The following is a 26,018-nucleotide window of genomic DNA, read 5'->3' on the forward strand; positions in this document are numbered from 1 at the left end:
CTTTCTGCCCGGCCTCACCCCTCCCAGACTCCGTCAGCAGCTGGTCCAAACCATGTCCATGTTTCAGGAGAAATAAGGAGAGAGCAGCATTCACAGGGTGTGAGATGCATCCCCTGGCCGGAACCTGGTATGTGGGAAAGCTTCAGGCACCAGGTAGTTCCCTGTGGCCACTATTTATAAATACATATGAAGAGTTTGGATGGTTATAATGAGATGGAAAATGTTTGGTACATTCAGTGGAAAAGAATCAATATGCAATGTTGGATGCAAAATAACATGCAGAAAAAATATAGAGAAATAAACAGCAAAAAAAAAAAAAAGAGGGGGGGATGATGTTTAACAGCAAAATGTGCTCATCCTCATCCTCTTTCTATTTCTCTACCTGTTTGCTTTCCCTCCATGTTTCCACCTGGATCCCACAAACACCAGGCAGCCAGCCGAGCCCGTCATGGAGGACAGTGCCGTGGAGACGGTGGGGAGGCGGGACTGCGGAGGGGGCACCCACAGAGGCTAGGTGTGCTCCACAGCAGAAATGCCCAGCGCCACACAGAAGCCAGCGGGCGCCGAGCACCTCTGAACACATGCAGGGAAGGGCAGGGGGTCTCAGGCTGCCCACACTGTCCAGCTCTGGGACCTGCACAGAGCATGGGATGGGTGGGGCCCAGGTTCCACTCACCGGGAGGCTCTATACCACGCCTCTTAAGGAGGAAAAAAGGCACAAGAGGGGCTCCAGGCAGAAGCCAGGTATCACCCCAGGACCTACAAGCGGAGATGGCCAGGACACAGTAGAGACCAGGGTCCCAGAGCCCAGACAGGCTCCCCTGGGGCTGGGGACACTGACCATGTCGGTCAGAATGAAAACAGCTTTGAACCTGGGCGTAGTGGCTCATGTCTGTAATCCCAGCACTTTGGGAGGCTGAGGCGGGAGGATTGCTTGAGCCCAGGAGTTCCAGACCAACCTGGGCTACATAGTGAAATCCCTGTCTCTATTTTTAAAAAGAAATAATAAAATAAAATACAAAAGAAAGAAAGAAAATGGCTTTGAGTGAAACTTTGCTGCTGATACAGATGTGATGCAACTTCCCAGCAGCACAGTATAAACTCTGACAATGTGGAGAAACTACTTTTGAAGTCATACAGATCTGATGCCTGAGAAGGACACTCCAGGTAATGTGCAGGGAGCTCTCAGGAGTCCTGACGATATCTCTGCGAAGGCCTGCGCAGCCTCCCACTCCTGCTGGGATCAAGGCCGGCGTCTTCCATGCAGCCTCCAGGGCCCCTCTCCAGCCTCATTTCCCGCCCTCCTGCTGCAATCTGCTCCAGCGCATCTGGCCTTCCCTTGCTCCTTGAAGCCTCGCTGCCGCCTGCCCTGAGCCTTGGCACCTGCTCCTGCTGTCCGACACTCTCTCCCCGGCCCATGTTTCCTTCACCCTTCAGACCTCAGCTCCCCAGCTGAGATCCTTGAGCCCAAACACCAAATCTTCCAAGCTCTCCTGCCCCAAAGAGGACTATGTGTGCCTGTGTGACCCATGTCTGAGACCCCCTCTGGACCACCCATCTCAGGCGGGCAAGGAGCAGGGCCAGGCCGTGAGTCCTGCCGTGTATGGGAGGGGGTACAGGACAGAGAATGAGCAGGTCACTACCCAATCCCAGCCTTCAGAGAGCCCATTTCTGGGAACATCCCCTTCAACCCACACTAAAAATCTCAGCATTGTCCCATCTAGCATGTCCCCACACCTTGCTCTCGCTGAACTGAGGAGAAGCAAGATTCGGGCCCGCCCAGTTCATGTGGCCCCCACAGGGAACTCGCTACTCCCTCCTGAAGGCTCTGAGCCCACATCCGACCCCCTGACATCCCCTGGACCGGGCAGCGTGCCGTGGCGGCTCGGATGTCCCAGGACTGCGTGCTCCTTGAGGGGTCCTGCCTAAGTCAGCAGGGCCACCGAGAGGAACGGGGTGTCTGACATAGAGACTGTGAAAGGTGGAGGACAGAGACACCGTTTCAAGCCTTAGTGTCACCAAACACTTTCTCAGAGGCATCTCCAGTCTTTAACTGTCCCCGTGGGGTAGCTTTCATTCCTGACCCCGCCTAGAGGAGGACAGTGGGCCTGAGAGGGTGGGCGGCAGGCCCCAGGCAGGCAGCTGTGTGTGGTGGTGTGTCTGTGTCTGCAGATCCCACCAGGATCTCCTGGTCACCTGATGATGGTGACAGTAGGCCAGGATCAGAGGCTCTGCACAGACCAGGGAGCAGCTGCGTCTCACAGGGCAAGGGCCTGACTCAGAGCAGGCGCTTGCTCCAGATGAGGAACCTCTGTATCTGGGGGCTCCGGAGCTCACGGTCAGCCCTTGCTACCTGTCAGCATTCATGACCTGCTCGCCTTGACCTGGGACCCTGGACATGAAGCCCCCGCGGGCCACTGCACATCATGGCCCTCCGTCTGCTAGGGGCTGCTCACGTGGCCTAGAGGGGAGCAATTCCCAAACCTCAGTGGGCCCCAGAGTCACTGGGGGCATGTTTAAAGCAGAGGGGCCTGGGCCCGCATACTCCCATTTGGTAGGTCTTGCGGTGGCCAGGAACCCTCATTGCCAAGTGCCCTGGGACTTTCTGACATCCTGCATTGAGAAACAGGACTCAAGGGACTCTGAGAGAGAAGAAGAGGGCTGTGAGAGCCTCCTTGTTTTTCCTGAAAGGAAGCTGAGAGCAGACACCAGGAGCCGTGCCATCTCTGAGCTGTGTGACTTTGGTGGTCTAAACTGTGCCATGCTCCTCTCGGTGGCTCCGAGACTGAGGCAGGACCCCTCAAGGAGCCCACAGTCCCAGAACACCACAGTGGGTACAGCAAGTGCTGCCCAGTCCAGGGGGTGCTGGGGGGTCAGACATGGGCTCAGAATCTTCAGCAGGTCTGGGTCCACACAGGCTGGGTGAGCCTGGATCGGGCTTCTCTCCACTTCAGTCAGAGGAGAAGCAGCGCCCAGAGGCCAGGGTGGTATCTCTGCACCAGTGTTTTGTGGGAACCAAGCCCCCGCCCTCCCCACCTTGTGCATCACAGCAGAGCATCCACCGGCTGCAATAAAACGTGCCCAAGGACGGGGACATGTCCTACCTACCTCTGATGAGGGCCACCATCTTCACTGAGAGGGTCTAGAGCAAGGGGAGGAGCCTAGCTCTGGGGGCAAAATGCCCAGGGTTCAAGACTTTGGCACTTATTAGTGATCTCCGTGATCTTAGATCTGTGCCTCAGCTTCCCCATCTGTACAATGGGGATAATGATACAACCCACCTCACAGGGTCACTGAAGGGACTGAGGAGTAGAAGCATTCACAGTGGACCCCCGATATTCGCTACAATGATGACATTTATGAGCCCAAAGGATATGAAATATACAAAGAGGACTTCAGAAAGAGTCAGTTGCTGTGCAAATATTCAGTGAGTGAATTCAATTATTATTATTTTTTGAGACAGGGTCTCACTCTGTTGCCCAGGCTAGAGTGCAGTGGTGTGATCTTGGCTCACGGTAGCCTCAACCTCTTCAGACTCAGGCAATCCTCCCACCTCAGCCTCCTGCGTAGCTGGGACTATAGGCGCGTGCCACCATGCCTGGCTAATTATTTTATTTTATTATTTTATGAGATGGAGTTTCGTTCTTGTTGCCCAGGCTGGAGTACAATGGTGCAACCTCGGCTCACTGCAACCTCTGCCTCACGGGTTCAAGCGATTCTCCTGCCTTAGCCTCCCAAGTAGCTGGGATTTCTGGCGTTTGGCATCACATCCAGCCAATTTTTGTATTTTTTAGTAGAGACAGAGTTTTGCCATGTTAGCCAGGCTGGTCTCGAACTCCTGACCTCAGGTGATCCACCCGCCATGGCCTCCCAAAGTGCCAAGATTACAGGCCTGAGCCACCTAGCCTGGCGGGGCCACTCTCTTCTAAGCAGAGGGAGAGGAAGCCCCGTGGACCCCGGTGAGACCTCAGGCAGCGCCGCCAGCTCTGGCTTCGGGTCGGCTGGCGGCTGAACTTGTGTTGGCATTTCTCCCCCGTAAGCTCTTGCTGGCCTGGCCTCGTCACAGAAACCACAAAAAAGGGATGAACCGGGACCTCCCTTTGAACCAGGGTTTGGAAATAAGCAGAATGTTCCCTAATCGCCTTCCAGATCAGCTGCATCCCAAAACACAGTTTAAGGAAAATGTGTCTTGGCTGTTACCCATTACATCAGGCAGTGAGCGCAGGGGCCTGGGCCATTTGGCAGGGCCCACCCTGTAAGCCCAGGCTGCAGGCAGCTCTGGCTGGCCCAAAGGGAAGAAGCACATTAGTTGTGTTTTGCATTTTCTTCTTTTTTTTTTCTTTGAGACGTCTCGCTCTGTCACCCAGGTTGGAGTGCAGTGGTACGATCTCGGCTCACTGCAACATCCCAATCCTGGGTTCAAGCGATTCTCCTGCCTCAGCCTCCAGAGTAGCTGGGATTACAGGCTAGCCACACCCAGCTAATTTTTGTATTCTTAGGAGAGACGCGGTTTCGCCGTGTTGGCCAGGCTGATCTCAAACTCCTGACCTCAAGTGATCCGCCCACTTTGGCCTTCCAAAGTGCTGGGATTACAGGCATGAGCCACTGCCCCCGGCCTGTTTTCTGTATTTTCTGATGCTTGGCATCTTGGGGCCTTGCTGACTCTGGAGAGACTGCACCTCCAGGGCGAGCTAATTCTAGAGATGGTAAACCACCCTCTGTGAGCACACCTTTCATATGTAAACCACTCAGAGCCTGAGCCCCAGAGCCCAGAGCCCCCAGCCACCCCTTTCCTTGGGCTCTCACGGGGCTCCTATACTCCCAGCCAATATCCTCACCCTAATCTCCCCTGGCCCTGGGGACATGCCACGCCACGCCACACCATACCATGCCACGCCACGTGGTGTGGAAGAAGAAGAGTCTTCTTACTGAGAAGACAGGACAGCTTCTGCACCCCAAAGCCCACTGAAATGGTTCCAACAAGCCAGGCCTAGGCCTGTTCACCCAGCCTTGCCCATTCCTTCAGAGAAAGCCACAGTAAGGGTGTTGGGGCCAGGCTCAGTGGCTCATACCTGTAGTCCCTGCACTTTGGGAAACCGAGGCAGGAGAACTGCTTGAGCCCAGGAGTTGGAGACCAGCCTGAGCAACATGGCAAGACCCCATCTCTACAAAAAAGTTAAAAAGTTAGGTGGGCAGGGTGGCACATGCCTGTAGTCCCAGCTACTCAGGAGGCTAAGGCAGGAGGATCCCTTGAACCTGGACGGTCAAGGCTGCCGTGAGCTGTGATCATATCACTGCACCCCAGCTTGGGTGACAGAGTGAGACTCTAACTCAAAACAAATATACATAAAATATAAAATAAAGGCATTGGCCTTGCTCCTTCTGCCTCTGCCTGACACTAGTGCTTTCCATGTGGCCTTCTGTGGTATGGTGTGGTGTGGTGTGGCGTGGTATGGTGTGGCATGGCTTGGCATGGTGTGGCGTGGCATGGCGTGGCGTGACGTGGCATGGCATGGCATGGCCCTGAGTGGCCTTCTACACCTCCTTTCAGAACTATGAGTTTAACAAAATATCTTTTCAAGTCAGTCTTCTCCCAATCTGTTGGCTTCACCACCTGAATAATAAAACTTATGTTTTAAGACTAGGGCAGAAACCCTTAAAGAAGGACTTGCTTTTCCCAATGGACTTTTCTAAACATGACCTTGAGCTAAGAACTTAGACTCCCAAATGCTCCCAGCATCTGATCAAGAGGCCAGATCTATCGGGCTCCTCATTGGCCTCCCCAAGACCAGCTTAGTGCCACGGAAGCTCAACTGTCTCAGGGCAGGGAGCGGAGGAACACCCCCGTACCGAGCTGGGTGTCTTCAGGGTGAACATCCACCAGGGCGGGGGACATCGGTGAGTTGATGGCATTCTTGCCTTCTTCCTGCAGGTCACTCACTGTTGAGCAAAAGGAAAGAAAAACCAGGTTAGTATACACGGAGTGCCGTGGCCTCACATGTTGGCTGTGGATGCGGAGAGAAATCCATTCCTGTTTTTTCAGCATTTAACAAACATTCCTAAAAGGGCTGTTGCCCAGAAAGAGTCGGAGGGAAAAATGCTGCGAACCAAGAATACATTCTTCAGTTCCTCCCCAGCCCACATAGTTCCCAGGCCTCGCCGAGCTCTGCCAGTCTGCTTTTACTGCCCTTTGAAACTCATAACTAAGATACCAAAGCTTCCAGATGCCTCCAGATGCTTCCAGATCTGACCAAGGCTGCTGAGGCAGACAAAGCATGGACCACAGCGATGGGGCATGAGAGAGTGGGGCTTCCCTCCCTCTGCCAGGGGGCTCTGTCCTAAACCATGGACTCAAGATGCTAACCCCCTCCAGTCATGCATACAGGTGAATCTGGAGTTGAAAATGGGGTCACTGGTGATGGCCACATTCACAGGGAAAGAAATCTGATGGAACACACAGGTCAGGATGGCTGGAACATGCAACGGAATCTAATAAAGAGAGCTCCACGTCAGAGACACCATGAGCTCCCGTCTCAAGGGAGTGCTGAACAGTTACAGGATCTGGAATGCCCAGTGATTAGGGACAATCTCAGAACCACAAACGACCCCTCATCTCCCTACACCAGTGAGACCCTCCAGGCATTTCAGCCACATCCACCAGCGAGGAATACCCACCCACACAGACGCCAGGCACCAAAACCCTTGCTTCTGTAATGTCACGCTGTTTCCACAGTCACAGCCTCAGTCCCTGCTGCATGTGGGACTCCAGGTTCCAGCCCCAAGATGCGTCCATGGTGCCGGATGGAGGTAGGGCCCTGGCCGCTTTCATGGCACTGCTGGAGGGCCGCTGGGGAGCAGTCCCTGATCACATGCTGCAAAAGTACCCAGGCCAGTGTGCCCGGATCTGTACCTCCTTCTCCATGAAACAGGTTCAGAAGTAACATGGTATTTCCTCTTTTAACACCAGAATCACCTCGAACCTTGAACACCTCCAGCTCTGGACATCCAGCCTCCACAGTGGCAGGTGATGGAACAGCAAGGGAGTGTGGCACGATGGCTTTGGAGCAGCAGGCCAGTGGGGTCCCACCCGTGCTGGCCGTGAGACCCCAGGTACATCCCACTCACCTCTCTGCACTTGTTTCTCCATATGGCATTTATAGGTAATACTGTAACAACGCTAGGGCCTTTAGAAGGGCTGAATGTAACCATGAATGTCGAGCATCCAGCCCAGAGCATGGCACGTGCTGGGCTCTCGGGACACACCTGTGGACCCAGCTTTCAGGACGACACAACCTCCATCCTTCATAAGGACAATGCCAGCTCCTCTCATGTCAGCAAAGGCCCTGATACTCAGCTTCTTAAAAAGCGGACCCTCTTTTACTCCCATGTTCATAGCTGCACGACTCAAAATAGCCCAAAAGTAGAAATAACCCAGGCCGGGTGTGGTGGCTGACGCCTGTAATCCCAGCACTTTAGGAGGCTGAGGCAGGCGGATCACGAGGTCAAGAGATCGAGACCATCCTGGCCAACATGGTGAAACCTTGTCTGTACTAAAAATACAAAAATTAGCTGGGCGTGGTGGCAGGTGCCTGTAGTCCCAGCTACTCAGAAGGCTGAGGTGGGAGAATTGCTTGAACCCAGGAGGCGGAGATTGCAGTGAGCCAAGATCACACCACTGCACTCCAGCCTGGTGACAGAGTGAGACTCCATCTCAAAAAAAAAAAAAGTGGAAATAACCCATGTTTCTCACATGGAATTTATAGGTAACACTGCAAAAATGCCAAGGTCTTTGGAAGGGCTAAATGTAACCAAACCACGAACGTCGAGTCCCCAGCCCAGAGCATGGCACATGATGGGACTCTCAGGACGCAACCATGGACCCAACTTCCAGGACAACACAACCTCCCTCCCTCATAAGGACAATGGCAGCGGGGCCCCAGGATGCCAGTTACCCACTCGCCCCAAGGTAATATATTTGCATCTTAAACAGGCACCTTATCCTGGAGGACTGCCTGATGCAGGAGTATCACAGCCTAGGTACAGGTTGGGGTTAGGAAGTTTTTTGATTCGAGGGAGCCTTCGGGCACTGCTGCAGTCACTGAGTCTTGGCATTTGAGAACACCAGATGAATGAGTAAGCAAAACGTAGTCCACGTATACAATAGAATATTATCCAGCCTTAAAAAGGAAGGACATTCAGACCAGGCTACAGCATGGGTGAACCTTGAGAATGTTATGCTCAGTGAAATAAGCCAGACACAGAAAGTCAAACACTGTACAGTTCCACCAATAGGAGGTCCCTCGAGTAGACAAATGCACAGAGGAGAAAGCAGTCTGGTGGCTGCCAGGGACAGGGGGAAGTAGCAAATAGAGAGGTAGTGTTGAATGATGGCGGAATTTCAGTTTGGAAAGATGAAAGAGTTCTGTGGATGGGTGGTGGTGATGGCTGCACAATGAGAACGTACTTAATACCAGTGAAATCTCTTCTTGAAAATGGCTAAGATGGTAAAGTTTATGTTATGTCTATTTTACAAAAATTTTTTTAAATAGCAAAAAAAAAAAAAAAAAAAAAAAGTAGGCCCTCTCCAGGTAACCCACATTCCAGCCGCGAGCCAGCCTGGCTGCCAACATACACTGTCCTCCACCCACAGCCAGCATCCTAAGGGAAGATCCAGGCACCACTCATCCTTGAATTTCCAAAATCCTTAGCGTAACTCTGCACCAGCAGTGGACAAATGTCAAATACCTTCACAGGGAAATTAGACAGACATAGAGTTTTGAGTCTCCCTCTGCCTCACCTCCCTAAAAATACTCCAGAAGATCCCCCACAGGTCACCCAGATCAGCTGAGAAAACAGGGACCAAATTTCAGCAAGTATTTGTACCACATAACTAGTTACAAAGAGAGTTGTAACCAGCAGAGAGTCTTAAAAGGCAGAAACGAAACAGGGAAAAGTGATTTTTCACAGAAATCCTTGGGAATATGATAGCCCTGGAGCACAGGGGGTCAGGGTGGACGTTCCATGTCCTGGCTGCCATCATAGGAGGACACAACAGGTGCAGGGAGGTCCCGTCCAGCACAGCTGCCTGCAGTACTCACACTGATGGCAGAGGAAGAACAAAAGACCCAGTTTCCCTAAGTGTGGAGGATCATACGGGTGGGCTACGCCCGTGAGTCCTCGTGGCAAGGCCCGAGAGCTGGCACTGCACCCATGTGCCTGGGCCTGAGGGGTGGGGAGGGAGACCTCGGGGCAGGTGGTCAACGCTTCAAGGCAGCCCTGCTCACCTGATTTCAAAAACACAGAGAGGGAAGAGGACAGGAGCCGCACTTTGAAAGCCTAGAAATTGGGTCACATCAAAACAGATTTCAACACCTCCCTTGAACATCAAAAATGACACTAAACAGGGCCAGGGATTTTGTGACCTTAATAAATGAGAAACGCACTCACGAACGCCGCCCAGGGCCTGTTCAGCAGCGCGTTCTGAAGGGGCTGGTTATGCACGCTGGCCTGAGGGAAGCAAAGGCTTCGGGGACCGGGAGGAGGGGGGCACAGGCTGGCAGACCCCTCGGCTGGCAGGAGGAGCCCAGGCCTGTGGCCACAGAGCCCCAGTCCAAATCTCGCATTGCCGCTTGCTGGTGTGTGGCCTCGGGGAAGTCCCCTCACCTAAGCCTCAGTTTCCCCATCTGTAACATGGGGTGGTGGGAATACCGGCCTCACGGGAAATTCCTCACATTTCCTGAGGAATAAGGGGAATCGTGAGCACCCACACATGGCCCACAAACCACTCCCTGCAAGTGGGAGAGGCGGCTGTGGATGTACAGGGTCCAAGAGAGACACAAACTGGAGGAAGAGTGACCACAAGGCAGGCGAGGTCCCCCATTCCACAGAGAAGCATGGAGGGCTCCCTGGAGGAGGCAGCAATTGAACTGGCCTTGAAATATGGCCAGACTAAGGAAAGGGCCTTCGGGGCTCTGTGCAGAGTGCAGTGGAGACAAGCCAGAGCCAGCATGTCCAAAGCTGAACCCCATGAAGGTTTGAGGGACGCCCTTCCGGGCCTTGCTATATTTTGCAGTCTGGGTTCCCTTATGGACACAGCTCCTTTGCAGAGGAACTTGCAGCCTGGATCTGATCGTCATCTTCAGAGGATCGGTGTGATTTTTGGAAGGAGGGGCTCCTCTCACACCCTTGGCTTGCCCCCTCCCCCGACTCCCCCCACCGCCTGAACGGTGCCAGTTTAGTGGCTTTCAGTGAATCCCAGGAATGTTTTGGTTTTTAAAGTACCGGTCCACTTGCCAGAAAGACAAACCCTTCAAAGATGTGAAGTGCTGACTGTCTTCAGTCACAGAGAAAGATCTGCTGGCCCGGGTGTGCTGGCCCGGGTGTGCTGGCACAGGCACGCTGGCACAAGCATGCTGGCATGCATTCTCTCAGTGTCTAGAGGGTGTGGAGGGTGTGAGCTTCCAAGGGACTGGGGCTTGATTTCATGAGATGGGTGATTAAGGGAAAAAGACCGCCTTATGCTTGCTTTCCTGAGTGTCTGCATTGTTCTAAGATGGATGTCTCTGCCCACACGAAACCCAGCAGCCAGCCACGAGGGAGTCGATGCCAACTCGTTCCCACTGCAGCAGACTTCACCTGCAGCACCGCACTCTGTGGCCTGCATGGGGGGCCAGGTAGGAAGAGAGAGACAGGAGGGCATTTGATAGGATGAGGGCCCCTTGGCACACTGTCTCTGGAGACGGGCACTCCTCGCTCAGCCCGGGACGGCAGAGTGGGAAGTGCAGGCTGCAGTCACCAGATCTGAGTTTTCAAGAAAAGCTGGAAATGTGGGGTTTGGTGTGGAATCTCCCCATTTATAAATATGAGCCATTAATTCAAATTTTGTGGGCCAGCCAGAGGGCACACAACCTCGGATTACAGGACATACATGTCCAACCCATATTGCTGACTGTCCATGGGAAAGGGGGAGCGCACCACTAACATTTCCTGAGCACCTAGTATGTGCAGGGCGTCTTCCATGCCAGCCATTCACCTTGTCTCCTAACGAGTCTGAGGGAGGCCGGGCACGGTGGCTCAAACCTGTAATTCCAGCACTCTGGGAGGCCAAGGTGGGCAAATCACCTGAGGTCAGGACTTCGAGACCAGCCTGGCCAACATGATGAAACTCTGTCTCTACTAAAAATACAAATATTAGTCAGGCGTGGCGGTGGGCACCTGCAATCCCAGCTACTTGGGCGGCTGAAGCATAAGAATTGCTTGAACCTGGGAGGTGGAGGTAGCAGTGAGCCAAGGTTGTGCCACTTCACTCCAGCCTGGGCAACAGAGCGAGACTCCGTCTGTCTCAAAAATAATAATAAATAAACAAGTCTGTGAGGGAGTGGCTGGTCCTGTGCTGTTAGATGTGAAGCCCCAGAGTCAGGACTAAAGCCAGTTCTACCTGATCTTGCACCTCACTGTGCCCTACTAAATCCTACCTATCTTCAACCTCATCTTACTGGCTGCCTCCTCCAAGAAGCCCTCCTGGGTGTTCCCCTCTCCCCAGCTCAAGCCACACAGCCATGTAACTATCTCCTTCCCGAACTTCCCTTCCTGCCAGTGCCAACCCAGTTCCTGCACATAGTAGGCCTTTTAATATATTCAAGGAGCAGCACAACAGAGGGCTTAGAACCCCAGAGCCAGGCTGCTGGTTTTAGATCCCAGCTTGACCACTGACAAGGTATGTGATCTTGGGCAAGCTATTTGATGGCTCTGTGTGCCTCAGTTTCCGTCTGTAAAGTGGGGCCTAACATACCTCAGAGAGATCACAAAGATTCAATGAGACACACACTCGGCACAGTCGCCGGCATGCAGCCGCCCCTCGGGAAGCGTCAGCTTTGAGTAACTGTAATGGTGGAGTATGTGCGGCTTCCAAAGCTTCCACCCAAAGATTGGGCAAGGTTTAAAAAAAAGAAAAAAAAAAAACCACCATCGTTCCTGATTTGGAATGACAAGAACATGAAAGGAAAGAAAGAGAATCAAAAACTAAAAGCATGTCATAAAAAGCCTGCCATTTATACCTCAGGCCAAATGCGAAGGTTTCATCTTTGATTTTTTTCTTAATCTTCTTTGTATGGTTGTATTTATTTATTTATGCCTAGGCTCTTTCCCAAAAAAGGATTTTCAGGCCGCTTTTTTTCCCCCTTTTGATATTATTAGGAAAACAACTTTGAAAGCAGGCTAGTTTAAAGAACAAGAAGAACAAGGTTACCTTAATGGAGAGAAGAAATCTGAAAACACAAAGTCTGATCAGCTTCTTGCTCCACTAGGGGAACCAGGGCAGGACATGGGGGATGGCGAGGCACCACTGCAATGATGGGCCCAAGAGCCTCACTGGGGGCTTGCCTGGAGGGTCTGGCCCAGACACAAAGGCCCAATCGAGGCTGAGCCACAGGCCCTGGGGGGCCACAGCAATGGCAACTCCATTTTCTGACACTTTTCTAAGCGTGTCATTTCAACACAGCACAGATGCTTTACCACCTATGGGGACTTTTACACCATCCGTGCAATTCCTGGTTTTCATAGAGAACAAAAGATCAGGGCGAGAAATTTCAGAGGGCCCGTCTGAACCAGGATCAAAGAGAAAACCCCAACAAAAACAGCCATTCTCCATCCCTGCACATCTAAAAGAACTTGGAAATGGCAGGAAAGCTGCCTCAATTTTAAACACTTAACCAGCCCTTTTCAAGCCCTACCCAGTTCTAGTTACAACGGATCCTTCTCAAAGAAACAGAGTGGTCTTCGGAGCTTGCGGGAGGATATAGGAGGAGAAAGAAAGGTGCGGCTCTGTGCCAACCCACGCCACCAGCTCCTCTTCCCAGCTGGGGAGGGGGCATCGGGATCCTTCGCCTAGGCTTAAGCAGGAACCCAAAGACATCTCTGTTAAATGAGGTTTTCCAGGTCTCTGCCAGGAAATGACAGCTTTCTATGAATTTTCCAACTTCCATCTGTACTCAGAGGGGTGTGGTTTCTTCGTAGAAGCTGTAATTTATCAGAATAATTAAATTCATCAGGCACGAAGGTCTTCTTAACAGAGCAGTTCTTCTAAAAATAAGTCCAGTCATACTTCAGTGAAGATCTTGCAGCTCAGTGGAGTTAAAATAAGACCTGAGATCTGAATAAGAATAAAAACATCATCAGCCTCGGCAGCTGGGAGGAGATGCTGTTGGGCAGTCTTTTCTGACATCCAGAAAGAAGGTGATTGGAAGTAGCCGTGGATCATAATTCAAAGGGCTGAGCCATTGTTGGCACATCACACATGCAAAGGCCTTGAAATGGGAGGCCTGGCCCTCCCCAGGAGGTTACGAACTCCAAGCCCAATCTCCAAGGTTCTTGGGATTACAAATCGGAGGAATGACAAAGTGTCTTGCCTAGGGTAAAAGGCAGCAAAGGCTAACAGTGCCAGAGAGCAGCTGCTCCTCCTGGCCCAGATATGGGAAAAGAGGGAAAGGACTTCCAGTGATCCACGGAGCACAACGTACAAGAAAGCACTTCTTGACCTTTCAAGTGGCAGATGTAGTTTGTTTTTACTGAGAAATGGATGTGGGCCTTGTCATGCAGGATGCTGGCCCAGGGTAATCAGCTCGGTGTATTTATGTACATGTAACTCACTGTCATCTCTAAGCCATGGATGAGTTTCTGAACGGTGCTAACATGACTAGAGGAGTAAGAAAGCCCCGTGACTGTGGCCCAAACCGGAAGGATCGCTCAGCTTGAACATCTGATTTATGGGGCTGTTCTGCTGGGACACGAGGTTTCAGCCCATTTCTCAAGATGAAATCAGTTCAGAAGCTAAAAGAAATGTGTGAACATTTCAATAAGGTAAATCCAAAGGTCAACAGGTGGCGCGGACTCCACATCAGGAGCTCACTGCTGAAGCCCTGTCCTATTCAGGTGGCAGTAAGCCTTGGGCATGACAGCCTGCTGATCTAACTAACACTGGCAGATGGATGCCAAAGGGCTGGGCACGGGGCTGGGCAGGTCCTGCCCTTGCACTGTGGAGAGTCTGCATGTATCCTGGTCACTTCCACCCAGCAGCCAACCTCGCACCTAGCACAGAAGGCTCATGAAGGATTCAATGCACAATTAATTAAGTGCAATACATAGCATGGTGTTGAGATTTTTTTAAAAAGCAAAAGCAGGTTGGGCCAGGTGCAGTGGCTCACACCTATAATCCCAGCACTTTGGGAGGCTGAGGTGGGTGGATGGCTGGAGCTCAGGAGTTCGAGACCAGGCTGGGCAACAAGGCAAAACCCCATCTCTATACAAAATGCAAAAATTAGCCAGGAATGGTGTGAATCTGTAGTCCCAGCTACCCAGGAGGCTGAGAAGAAAGTCTGAAGCCAAGAAGTGGAGGTTGCAGTGAGCCAAGATCATGCCACTGCACTCCAGCCTGGGTGACAAAGCCAGATCCTGTCCCAAAAATTAAAAAAAAAAAAAACATGTTGCAGAACAATTCAGCAAAGGCTGGGGGGGGTGGTGTACATCTGTGGTCCCAGCTACTTGGAGCTGGGGTGGGAGGATCACTCGAGCCCAGGGGTTCAAGTCCAGCCTGGGCAACATGGTGAGACACTTTAAAATAAATAGGGCATGATGTTTATGTAAAAAATACAACTAGAAAACTCAGCACTATGTATTTCTATGTGTATGTATCAAAATTCACAGAAAAAGGAATGAAAGGGCACGCTCCAGAACGACAAGAGCAGCATTACTGATGCAAGGGCCCAGTGGCTGAAGGTAAGGAGGAGACAGAGGGAGGCTTTGCCACCAGACTGTGTTCTTGTGCTCCTTTTGAAATAAAAATAAAGCTACAAGAATGGAAAATAAACAGATGTCCTGGCAGGGTTATGCACAGGGTGCAGTGGGGGCCCTAAAGGAAACGAAGTGGCAGCCAATTCTACAGGGAAGGACGCACACTGGGTTCAACCACAGAAATGGCTCCGAGACCCAGAAGGAGCCTCGGGCCTCTCCCAGCAGCACTGGCTGCCTGAGGGGACACAGTGAGCTACCCTGAAGGAGGGAGGAAGCTGGGGAGGGAAAGCCCGGCACGGTCCCACCCCCACAGATGACTGCGGAATAATAACATGACTCTGAGACTATGGGTGACAGCAAAGGCCCTGGAATGAGGGTCTGTGCCAAGAACACAGAGGAAAGAACCAAGATGCCAGACCTGGGAGTACCCTTGACAGGCTCACATCTCGTGCCCTATTCTTGGGTTGGCCAGTGGGGCTCCCTCACCAGGATGGCCACCTTGGCCCCTGCAAGCCCTACCCTAAACTCTTCCCACCCCAGCCCAGCCTCTCCCCTTCTGGAGGTGACTGTTCTAGACACCATTGCTTTTCTTCTCCAGCATCCATTGATCCTTTCAGGCAAACAAGACTCAGCCTCCCTCGGAGACAGCCCCCCCTCCTGCCACCATGCTCGGGCCTTGTAGTTCAGCTCTGGGGTGGAGCAGGCATCCCAGGACAAAGCCAGCTGGCACACTGGCCTCCCAGGAACACAGTCAGGGATGGGCATGGCCCAGTTAGAGCTAATGAGCTGCACTGAGACTTTACCAGGAATAGAGAATGAGACAGGCACTCCTTCCCACTGGCCTTGACCCAGAAAAGATGGAGGTTGAAGCCAGCCCATCATCTTACCACTATACAGAGCCTGAAGATGAAGGCACCAGATCGAAAGAGCTCAGGGAAGGGGAGAACAGAATCTAGGATCTAGCAACACCTTCTATGTGCTGGATCAAGCCTTACCTGAGGCCATCCAACCCCATGGACCATTCTGTCAAATGTACCAGTGAATTCTGTTTTGCTTTTAAGCCATTTTGAGTTGGGTTTTCTGTCCTTTGCAAACCAAGAGAGTCCTGTCTGATGGAGAAATCCTTCCAATACACAAAGCTGGCGTTGGTCACTCCCTGCTGCAGTGCACCTCATGGCTCCCCCCAGCTCCAGGGTAAAATGCAAACCCTTCATAGTGGCACCCAATGACTCTTCATGAGCAGACCCCTCCTCTCATGAATCCAGCTGCAGCTCCCATGCTTCCACACTCATCGTCTGATGAGGCCATTCCAGGACACTTCTGTAGGTCGTATCTCTGCCCCTCTGCCTCGACTGTCCCCACAACCTGAAATGCCCTTCACTTTAGATCAGCTAGCTCCACCCACTTCCCACCTGTCCGGAAAGCACACTCTGCACATCCTCTATCCCTGGGTGCAGTTTGGGCCCCTCCTCTGGGTTCCCACAGCTCCCTGTGCATGTGACAATGACAAACCCTATTCCCCAATCACGTGATTGTGGGCTGTGCTCACCTCCCTGCATCCCCCTGACCCCGCAAGGAGTGCACAGGGGCCAGGTCCCATTCATGACCATGGCCTCGCATCCTGCGTAAAACCCGGCACATGGATAACTGCTCTGTGAATATCTGTGGAATGAATGAATGAATGAACATAAATGCTAAGCTTATGTAGGCCAAATGGAGCTACAAAGATAATTTCTACAAGAGAAAGTCAGGGAACTGAAATGGATGGCTCTCACATAGCATCCCACCTCCAGCCACTTAATTGGGTGGAAAAAGAGGGTTTCCATTAAGGTTTCCATTAGCCTGGCAGTCGTGGGTCACCAGGAACCCAATTACTCTGATGTGGCCACGCAGAGGCTGACGCGCTCAGGAGGAAGGAGTCCGCTCCGCAATTAGGGACTTGCTAGTACAAGCAGCCCCGGAGGCAACATCCGCCCAACCTCACCTCCTGGGGTGTGCATTCCGACCAGCCACCTGCTGCAGGCATCTGAAATACAGACCACCAAGATGGAAGGAGCCCATCTGGCTCAGGGAAACTGGGTCTTCTGAATACGAAAAGTTGCTTACGTAGAAATGTAAAGAAAAGCTCCGAAGCCCATGTTAAACAGATGATTCCCTTGGCCCAGAAACACGGTCTTTTCTTCCCCTTTGTCCCTGGGATGATCAGGAAAATGTTAGAACCACAGAAAAATGAATCCTCTGTGGGAAGGAGAATAGGAAGAAAGACTTCTAGGTGCACAGTAAAATGTCAGGTTGGCTGTCTAACCCACCCTGGCGAGAAACTGGGGCATGGAGGGGCCGGTGAGCTTCTTGTCTACAAAGGAGGACACATTCTTTAGAGACAACGATGATCTGATTGGTTTCTCAGACTGAAAGCCACGTGAGTCAGTTTTTTTTGTTTGTTTGGTTTTAGTTTTTTTGGCTTTTTTGTTTTTTTTTTTTTGAGACGGAGTCTTTCTCTGTCGCCCAGGCTGGAGTGCAGTGGCTCAATCTTGGCTCACTGCAACCTCTACCTCCCGGATTCAAGCGATCCTCCTGCCTCAGCCTCCTGAGTAGCTGGGATTACAAGCGTGCACCACCACACCCAGCTAATTTTTGTATTTTTAGTAGAGACGAGGTTTCACTATGTTGGCCAGGAGGATCTTGAACTCCTGATTCCAAGTGATCCACCTGCCTCGGCCTCCCAAAGTGCTGGGATTGCAGGCACGAGCCACCGCACCCGGCCAACTTCTTTAATTCCTGCCTTCAATTGCCACCCTTCCGGAGCACTGGAACCTACCGCCCAATGCCCCCACCTTGCGGTGAACAGTGGGATACACATCCCCAAAGCCAGCCTCCCCCGCCCCAAAAAAGAGCTACCCCATTTGCCTCCCGTTTTCTCGGCCCCTCACCCTCAGCTCCAGTGCCCAGCGGCCACTGCCTCCTGATCACTCTCATCCTAATTCCTTAGCAAGTCCTTCAACGCAAGCCTCTGCCTCTGTGATTTTCAGAGGCTGCGTTTGTCACATTTCTCCAACCCATCACGCTGGCTTTCAGGGGGTACTTCCAAATGATTTCAGTCACTGGTCATGAAATCTGTCATTAATTAATAATAAGGAGAAAAGAGCCTCGAGGCAGCAGAAGGTGGGGGCGGGGTGTGAAACCCAAAAGAAACAATTCTCAGAAGAGGATGCCGACCTTTCCCCTGGCGTGTGTCACCGTCACCGCCCCTCCGAGCCCAGCCACTTGCCGGCAAGCTGCACAGCTAGCCCCACCGAGGCGAGGGGCAATGGAACCCGCTGCTCACTTCCAGCAACAGACGAGCCCCATGAGACTGCCAGGCTCTTAGAGAAATGCACTTCATAAAGGAAAGCAGAAACGGCCGTGCAGAAGCTAAGTCTGGAAAAGCACGTTCGCTGGTTCCCGAGTTGTGAAACTCGTATTAATTAATCTGACTGGTAACATCCCAATGTATCCAGGGAAGTCCAAAGCGTTGTCTGCTGAGAAAATAAGAAGATTAAATCATTAAGTCATTAGAAAAAAAAAAAGGCTCTACTGTGCACCTGCCGTAGAAACGGGGACGTGGGAAAGGCCAGAAGGACGGCGCCCTCTAGCGGCTGTCTCCCGTGCAGAAGAGACACAGATGCCGCCATGAAAGCTTCCCCCAACAGGAGGACCCCGCATGCTTCGCAGACAGGCCCCTTCCAAAAGCAGGTGGCTTTGGGGAGTGCTGGAAGCCACTGGCCTCTGGTGCTGGCAGCTCAGTTCCCACCTGAGATACTCAAAGAACCACCATGGCACTGCCTTGGGCCCCACCGGGCACAGACAGCTCTACCCATCAGGAACAGATGCAATGCCCACAGCAGCAAAGGAGAAAGGCCTTCACGGCCCACAGCGGTCCCCACACCCCTGCTGGAGACTGCACCTTTGGAGGAACAGCCCCAAACGAGGGATGGAGGGATGACGGCAGGTGGAGAGTCCCTCTGTGACCGCACAAAGCAGGTCAGGTTCCCCACTCCTCACACCCATTTCCATTCCTCTCCTTTCGAGGCATTATCGGTCTAGGGCACATCTGTGCATCTGTGCTACAGGATTTGCATCTACAGTGCTCTGAAAGGACAGATGCGTGGCCTGCTCTGTCTCCCGCTCTCCCAACATGACGCCTGGACTGAGGCAGGTGCTCAGTGAACACTCGGTGAATTCATGAACAAATGAATCAGGGTTTCGGGACTCTACCATTCTCTCTACTGCAGTGTCTCCCATAAAAACTCAAAGGATGTACTTTCTACGCCATCTGTCACTCTCTCTATGGAAGGCTGGATCGTGGTCCCTGCAAAGATGTCCACATCAAGTCCCAGGAACCTGTGACTTTACATGGCAAGAGGGGGACTTTGCAGATGTGATTAGGTAAGGACCTTGGGGTGGGAGATTAGCCTGGATTATGCAGGGGGCCCAATGTGATTAACAGGGTCCTTACAAGAGGAAGCAGGAGGGCCAGAGCCAGAGGAGGTGTGGCGAGGGAGACAGAGAAAGATCAGGAGATGGCTTTGAAGACAGAGGAAGAGGCCAGGCACTAAGGAACGCAGGTGCCTCTGCAAGTTGGAAAAGGCAAGGAACGGGATTCTCCCCTGGAGCCTCCGGAAGGAACCAGCCCTGCCGCCACCTTGACGTTAGGACTCCTGACCTCCAGAACTGTAAAATAATAGATTTGTGTTGGTTTAAGCTACTGGATTTGTGGTATTTTGTCACAGCAGCCCTAAGTAAATTAACAGCCTCAAGAGAGCCCCAGCAACTCCACGTAATTTCAAAAGGCCTGGAACATTCTTTGCAGCAGTTTTACTGAGCCCTGCTCCACACCGGGTGCCCCATGGCACAAGGGTTACTGAAACTGACATGGCTTTGTTCACACAAGCAGAATGAATATTAAACAAGCACAGAAGACGCATCTGACCAACACTGTGGATAAAATCACAACTGGCCCCAAGGCTGCCGCAGGCCATTCTCCTGTGACACCAAGGTCTGAGGAGGTTGGCTCCTTATTAGCAAATCTGGAACAATGTTTTTTCTTAGAAGGACTCTTGCTCTGTCCCCCAGGCTGGAGTGCAGTGGCACAATCTCGGCTCACTTCAACTCCACCACATCCTGGGTTCGAGCGATCTTCCTGCCTCAGCCTCCCAAGTAGCTGGGATTACAGGCATCCACCACCATGCCCGGCTAATTTTTGTGTCTTTAGTAGAGATGGGGTTTCACCATGTTGGCCAGGCTGGTCTCGAACTCCTGACCTCAAGTGATCCACCCACCTCGGCCTCCCAAAGTGCAATGTATTGTTTTCAATGTGCAAAAACAACTGGATGGCCTCACAGTCAGCAAGACCTGAAGTCAGTTCTCCACCGGTGGCTTCTCAGAATGGCTTAGCACAGCAGCCGCTGGCTTAAGGGCTGAGTGTGGGGTCAGATCCCCTCACCCTCTGTCCTCCTCAGCCTGGGGATTTAATGGGTTCATAGGAAGTAGGCAGGGATGTGCTAATTGCTTGACATTTTCGGACACAGCTGTGTCCCACAAACCTTGCTGCTCCTTGAGCCTGTGTCTCCTCTTTGTCCCCAAGAACATGTGACACAGATGGCTTCTCAATCCTGCTACTGTCCCTCCAAGTACTGGCCTACCAGGTTGTCAGGCAGCAGCCCGGGCATTTTCAAATGCAAGCATGGTGCACTAGCTCTTCTGCATGGACGTCATTCAAGTCACTAAAAACAGTAAATATCAGCCCAGATGTCAGCACCATCAGCCTCCCGGACCAAGCACACCCATCTATGGTGGACCAAGCACCAGGAGCACACCAGCAGGCTGGCAAAGAAGAGGACACACATCGCAGGAATCGTGAGTGCTTGGTGAATTCATGAACGACTGAATCAAGGTTTGAGGACTCTAGCATTCTCTCTACTGCAGTGTCTCTTGTAAAAACTCACAGGGGCCGGGCACAGTGGCTCATGCCTGTTATCCCAGCACTTTGGGAGGCCGAGGCAGGTGGATCACCTTAGGTCAAGAGTTTGAGACCAGCCTGGCCAACATGGTAAAACCTCGTCTCTATTAAAAATACAAAAAAAATTAGCTGGACTTGGTGGTCTGTGCCTATAATCCTAGTTACTTGGGAGGCTGAGGCAGGAGGATCGCTTGAACCCGGGAGTCAGAGGCCACAGTGAGCTGAGATCTCACCATTGCACTCCAGCCTGGGTGACAGAGTGAGACTCCGTCTTAAATAAATAAATACTCAAAGGACCTATGTTCTACTCCATCTGTCACTGCCTCTATGGAAGGCTAGATCATGGTGCCTGCAAAGAAGTTCACATCAAGTCCCAGGAACCTGTGACTTTACGTGGCAAGAGGGGTACTCTGTAGATGTGATTAGGTAAGGACCCTGGGGTGGGAGATTAGCCTGGTTATTCAGGGGGCCCGATGTGATTGACAGGGTCCTTACAAGAGGAAGCAGGAGGGCCAGAGCCTTTTACTAGGTCCAGATACCTCCCTTACCCCTTCCCCCATGCCTGCCCTGACATGGTAACCCTGGCCAGGAAAAGGTCAGGATGGTGGCAGAGAAGAGGGGAACTCAGTCCATGCTGTGGATTTAATTGCGTCCCCCCGAAAAAGACATGCTGGAGTTAGGCAGGTCCGGGTCTAACCACTCATCTGGGTGTGTGGCCTTGGGAAAGTTCACATCTCCAAGCGCCAGTTCCAACATCAGTAAAAACAGTGACACAACCTTAAGTGAGGACTTCTCTGGAAGAGGCAGAGACAGACACACTGTGTCCAGCTAGTTCAACGCAGTAGCTTGCCTAAGGATGCAAACAGAGCTCACAGGACATGTGACAAGGACCCACGCTGTAAGCCTGGGGCTCCAAATTCAGGCTCCTTCCATCACACGGCTCTGCAAATGGCCCCCCGTCCTCAAGGGACCTGGTGTCTCTATCATGTCACCAAGCAAGACTGTTTCCCTAGCTGTAAAGTGTAACTATCCTCCAGCACTTCAGGAGGCCGAGGTGGGCGGATCACTGAGCTCAGGAGCTTGAGACCAGCCTGGCCAACATGGTGAAAACCCGTCTCAACTAAAAATACAAAAATTAGCCAAGTGTCGTGGTGGGCGCCTGTAATACCAGCTACTCGGGAGGCTGAGGCAGGAGAATTGCTAGGACCATTGCACACCAGCCTGGATGACAGAACGAGACACTGTCTCAAAAGAAAAAAAAAGAGTAACTCCACCCCTCCAATATCATCTCTAAGGTTTAAAGTCACATGTGGGCGATGACGTGTGGTTCCCCAATCCCCTGCAGAGCTTCACACCTCCCCGGCACCCACCTGGTGACTCCCCGTCACATCCTGGCCAGGACTCGTGAGCCGACTTCACCCTTCTCAGTGTCACCCGGCGGTATGGACGAAGACAGGCCTGGGGATCTGGAAGACCTCACCGTGTGCTGTGTATTGCATTGTGTCTCCCCTAAAAGGCGTGCTGGAGTCCTAGCCCCCGACACCTGTGACTGTGGCCTTATTTGGAAGCAGGGTCTTTGCAGATGTAATCAAGTTTCAGATGAGGTCATTAGGGTGGGCCTAATCCAATGACGGGTGTCCTTACAAGAAGAGGCGAGGACAGAGACACAGATGGAGAAGGAGACCCACGTGAAGAGGGGGGCAGAGGCTGGAGCAATGTGGCCCACGGCAGGGAACACCAGAGCCACCACAGCCTGGAAGAGGCCAAGCAGGATCCTCCCAGACCCTGGAGGGAGCACGGCCCAGCTGACACCTTGATCTTGGACTTCCAGCCTCTAAAACTGTGACAGACTATGTTTCTGTTGTTTCAGCAACCCAGTTTGTGGTGCTTTGTTACAGTGGCCCCAGGACACTAGCACAACCCATGCCGCCCCAGGGCAGGCCTGGTCGCACCTGCTGCTTGGCCCTGGGCAGGCACAGGACCCATACTCAAGAGTGTCAACCAAAGGGGGACCCAGGCCACACAGCTTGTGGTGTTCTGATCATAATTCACTTCTAGCCAAGCTGGTCTCAGACAGGATGTGCCCAACATTCTGGCACGCACCTCAGTGAGCCACATACTGAGGGCTGGGGAGGGGGCACAGGACCCAGCCCCAGCCCCCAGCCTGTGGGCACTCTCCCTACGGTGCAGGGGAGTTGGGGCAGGCCACCTCCTCCATGGGACACAGCAGCATGCTTCTGGCCCTCAGCATCTCACCTGAGAAAGGGGCAGGCACCTTGGCTTATCTATCTCACGGTGGGCCGATGCCCCATGAATCTAGAGGAGGGTGCACAGAGACCCAGGACCCAGGCACGCCTATGAACAACTCATGCTCCCTGCACCATGAGGCATACACTGCTCCTGCCATTGCCCTTCAAAACACACCCCACACACAGCTGCACGTGATCTTGAAGAACTGTGCATTTGTTTCCTGCTGTGTTGAGGCTGGTCTCTGTATCTTACCAGAACCCCTGGACTGCACCCTCCGGAGGGAAGAGCCTGTCTCTAGGCCTGAAAGAGGAGAGGAGAACGGATTTCTGAGAAGAACAGATTTCTGAGGAGAACGGATTTGTGGCAGGGGAGGACTGGGGCCACTGGGGACCAGGCTTACAAGACAGAGGACTAGAAAGAGGACACAGGGCTGCAGGTGGCCGCTCTTTCACCATTCCTAGAGGTGACAGTCTCTACAAGGACAGGCATCCCCCAACTCAGCTGCCATGGAGTCCCCGACTCAGCTGCCATGGGGCCCCCAACTCAGCTGCTGTGGAGCCACTCTTTCTGAGAGGGCCACCTCATGGAGAAACTCACAACAGGCCTAGCATTGAGGGGCTGAGCGCTCTGGCCTCCACAGACCAGCCCTGGGTTGAGGCAGGCGGTCCTCCTTCCGGACACTCGCAAGTCCCGTCCCCACCTGCCCCCTTCAGCATCCCCTCCTGCCTTGCGCTCCAGGTCCCCTGCCCCACGGCCATCAGTTTAGACAACGCACAGGCCTAGGCCAGGTGCAGTCAGAGTGCTCCAACCTCAGGGCAGGGGCCTGGGCTCTGATCCCAGCTCGACTGCTCCATCCCAACTCCACAGTGCCCGGGCTATGTATCAGCAGCAAGAGCAGCGGATCCTCTGGGAGGCGAACAGGGAACAAATGGATCCATCTAGACAATGGAGAAAGAGCCACTCAGAACTAAGAAGAAATGTGCCGTCAACTGTGAAAAGGCGTGGAGGAAACTTAAATGCATCTCACTGAGTGAAACACCAGTCTGAAAAGGCTGCAGACAGTGTGATCCCAACTACACGACCCTGTGGGGCAGGCAAAACTACGGAGACAGTGAAAGGAGCAGAGGTTGCCAGGAGTGACAGGGAGACAGGGATGAGCAGGTGGGGCACGGGGATCTCAGGGCAGTAACACTGCCCTGGATGATGCTACCATGGGGGTCCCTGTCCTTACACAATCTCCAATGCCAAGAGGGGCCCCTCATGGAAACTGTGGACTCTGGGTGGGCCCTGATGTGGCCACATGGGTGCACCAGGTACCACAGATGCACCCTCTGGTGCGGACATCGATGGGGGGGGCATGCACTCACGGGAAATCTCTGCACCTTCCACTCAATTCTGCTGTGAACTTGAAAGTGCTCTAAAAATAGTCTGGTTAAAAGATTATTTAAAAGAGCAGCAGGGGTGTCCCTTCAGGGTCACTGTGGGTGCATACATGAACATGTGTGCATATGAGTGAGTGCATGCATGCGTGCATGTGCGTGCGTGTTTGTGTGAGTCCCAGGCAGGCATCCATGTCTCCAGGGCCCAGGGCCTTCCCTTCCCTCACCCCCTGCTTCCGGGGAGCCTCTCAGCTCAGTGGATCTCACCGGTGACGATTCCTCCACCCCCACACTGGGAGGGAATGTAGTGGCATCTGCAGACACTTTGGGTTGTCACAACTGACATCTCGTGTGTAGAGGCCAGGGATGCCCCTAAACACCCCGCAATGCTCAGGAGAGCTCCACAACCAAGAATCCTCAGTGTTGAGGCGGGGAAGCCCTGTCCCCACCGAATCAGGAGTCCCCAGAGCTCCCGGAGCCCACCGGGCTCCTCCGTCCTCTGCTTCCTCACCTAGTGCAGACATGAGGTGGGGTGGAGGGAAGGGCCCAAGGGCAGGGGACGACTCCATTGTCTTGGCTGTTGCACCGCGTGCTGGCACACCACACGGCCATGCTCTAACTGCCCCCCACGCCCACACTGGCCTGGCCTGGGACTGCCGTGGGCAGCTGGGAAGCTGAGGGAGGGGCAGTGAACACTGTCTAATGTTCCCCACCCCATCCCCCTCCTCTTCTCAGGGATGGTGGGGATCTTCCTCTACTAATTCTACCCCACAGGCCAGGGTCAGCCCGCCCTGGTCCTCACTCCCAGGGCTGTGAAAAGCTTAGCAGCTTGCCCGAAGCCCTGGCCTCCCACCTAGGGTTGCCTTGGAAACAGGGCACCCTCCCTCCCCAAGGAAGCATCCGAGGGTGGCAGGCAGGGAAGCCACTGGGCTCTGGCCGGGTGTGATCTCCAGATACCAGTGACAGCGGGGCCATGCAGGGATGGCCAGACCAGCCAAGCATGTAGCCAGCATCCTGTGTGGCCTGGACAGCTGCTGCCAGGAGGCGTCACTAGCCAGAGCCCAGGAGACATGCTGCTAAGGCGGGGGTCTCCTGTCAGCGTTGCTCACCCAGGCCGTCGTGCGGGCAACAGAACCGATCGGGCTCAGAAATGCCAGGGCTCACTGGCATGACAGGCTTCTGCCCATGCCCCCATCTCTCTGCTGGGAGCCTTGGCCAGCCTCAGAGGACCATTCCTCCTCTGGCTTCCAGTGACCCCTTCCAGGACCCCCACTCACACACCCCAGGCTCCTGCCTCGGAGTCGGCCATTCTGTTACCTTATGTTTTCATAAACTGTCTTCAACCTGAATAGAGGATCCCCAATAAGGGTCCTCGTCAGCATCCTCAGAGCCCATGCGGCAGCCTGCCCCACGGCGGGTCCTCGGTAGGTGTCCACCAAATGGCTGCACAAAATACACACCATAATCACACCTCCTCCGGTGCTGCGGATTAAATGAGGGAGTGTAAAAATGGCAACCATGGTCGCTCATCTGTTTTGAGGATCTCCTGTGTGCAGGCTAGCCGCTGAGCACGCCACAGACCTAGTGTGGGAAAAGCAGGTGGC

The 26,018-nt window shown here is 53.1% G+C and overlaps 1 protein-coding gene across 4 annotated transcripts in view; it reads right to left on the reverse strand.

Moving 5' to 3' along the window:
- Positions 1–26,018, reverse strand: part of PARVB (parvin beta) — a 141,446-nt gene that overhangs the window by 66,282 nt on the left and 49,146 nt on the right. For all 4 annotated transcript variants that reach the window (XM_055254021.2, XM_063622995.1, XM_055254024.2 and 1 more), the window contains exon 2: positions 5,851–5,940. In XM_055254021.2, the coding sequence (XP_055109996.1) occupies positions 5,851–5,940 (90 nt within the window). The remainder of the gene's footprint in view (positions 1–5,850; positions 5,941–26,018) is intronic.

Source organism: Symphalangus syndactylus, chromosome 18 (assembly GCF_028878055.3).
Source record: "Symphalangus syndactylus isolate Jambi chromosome 18, NHGRI_mSymSyn1-v2.1_pri, whole genome shotgun sequence".
Classification (NCBI taxonomy): Eukaryota; Metazoa; Chordata; class Mammalia; order Primates; family Hylobatidae; genus Symphalangus; species Symphalangus syndactylus.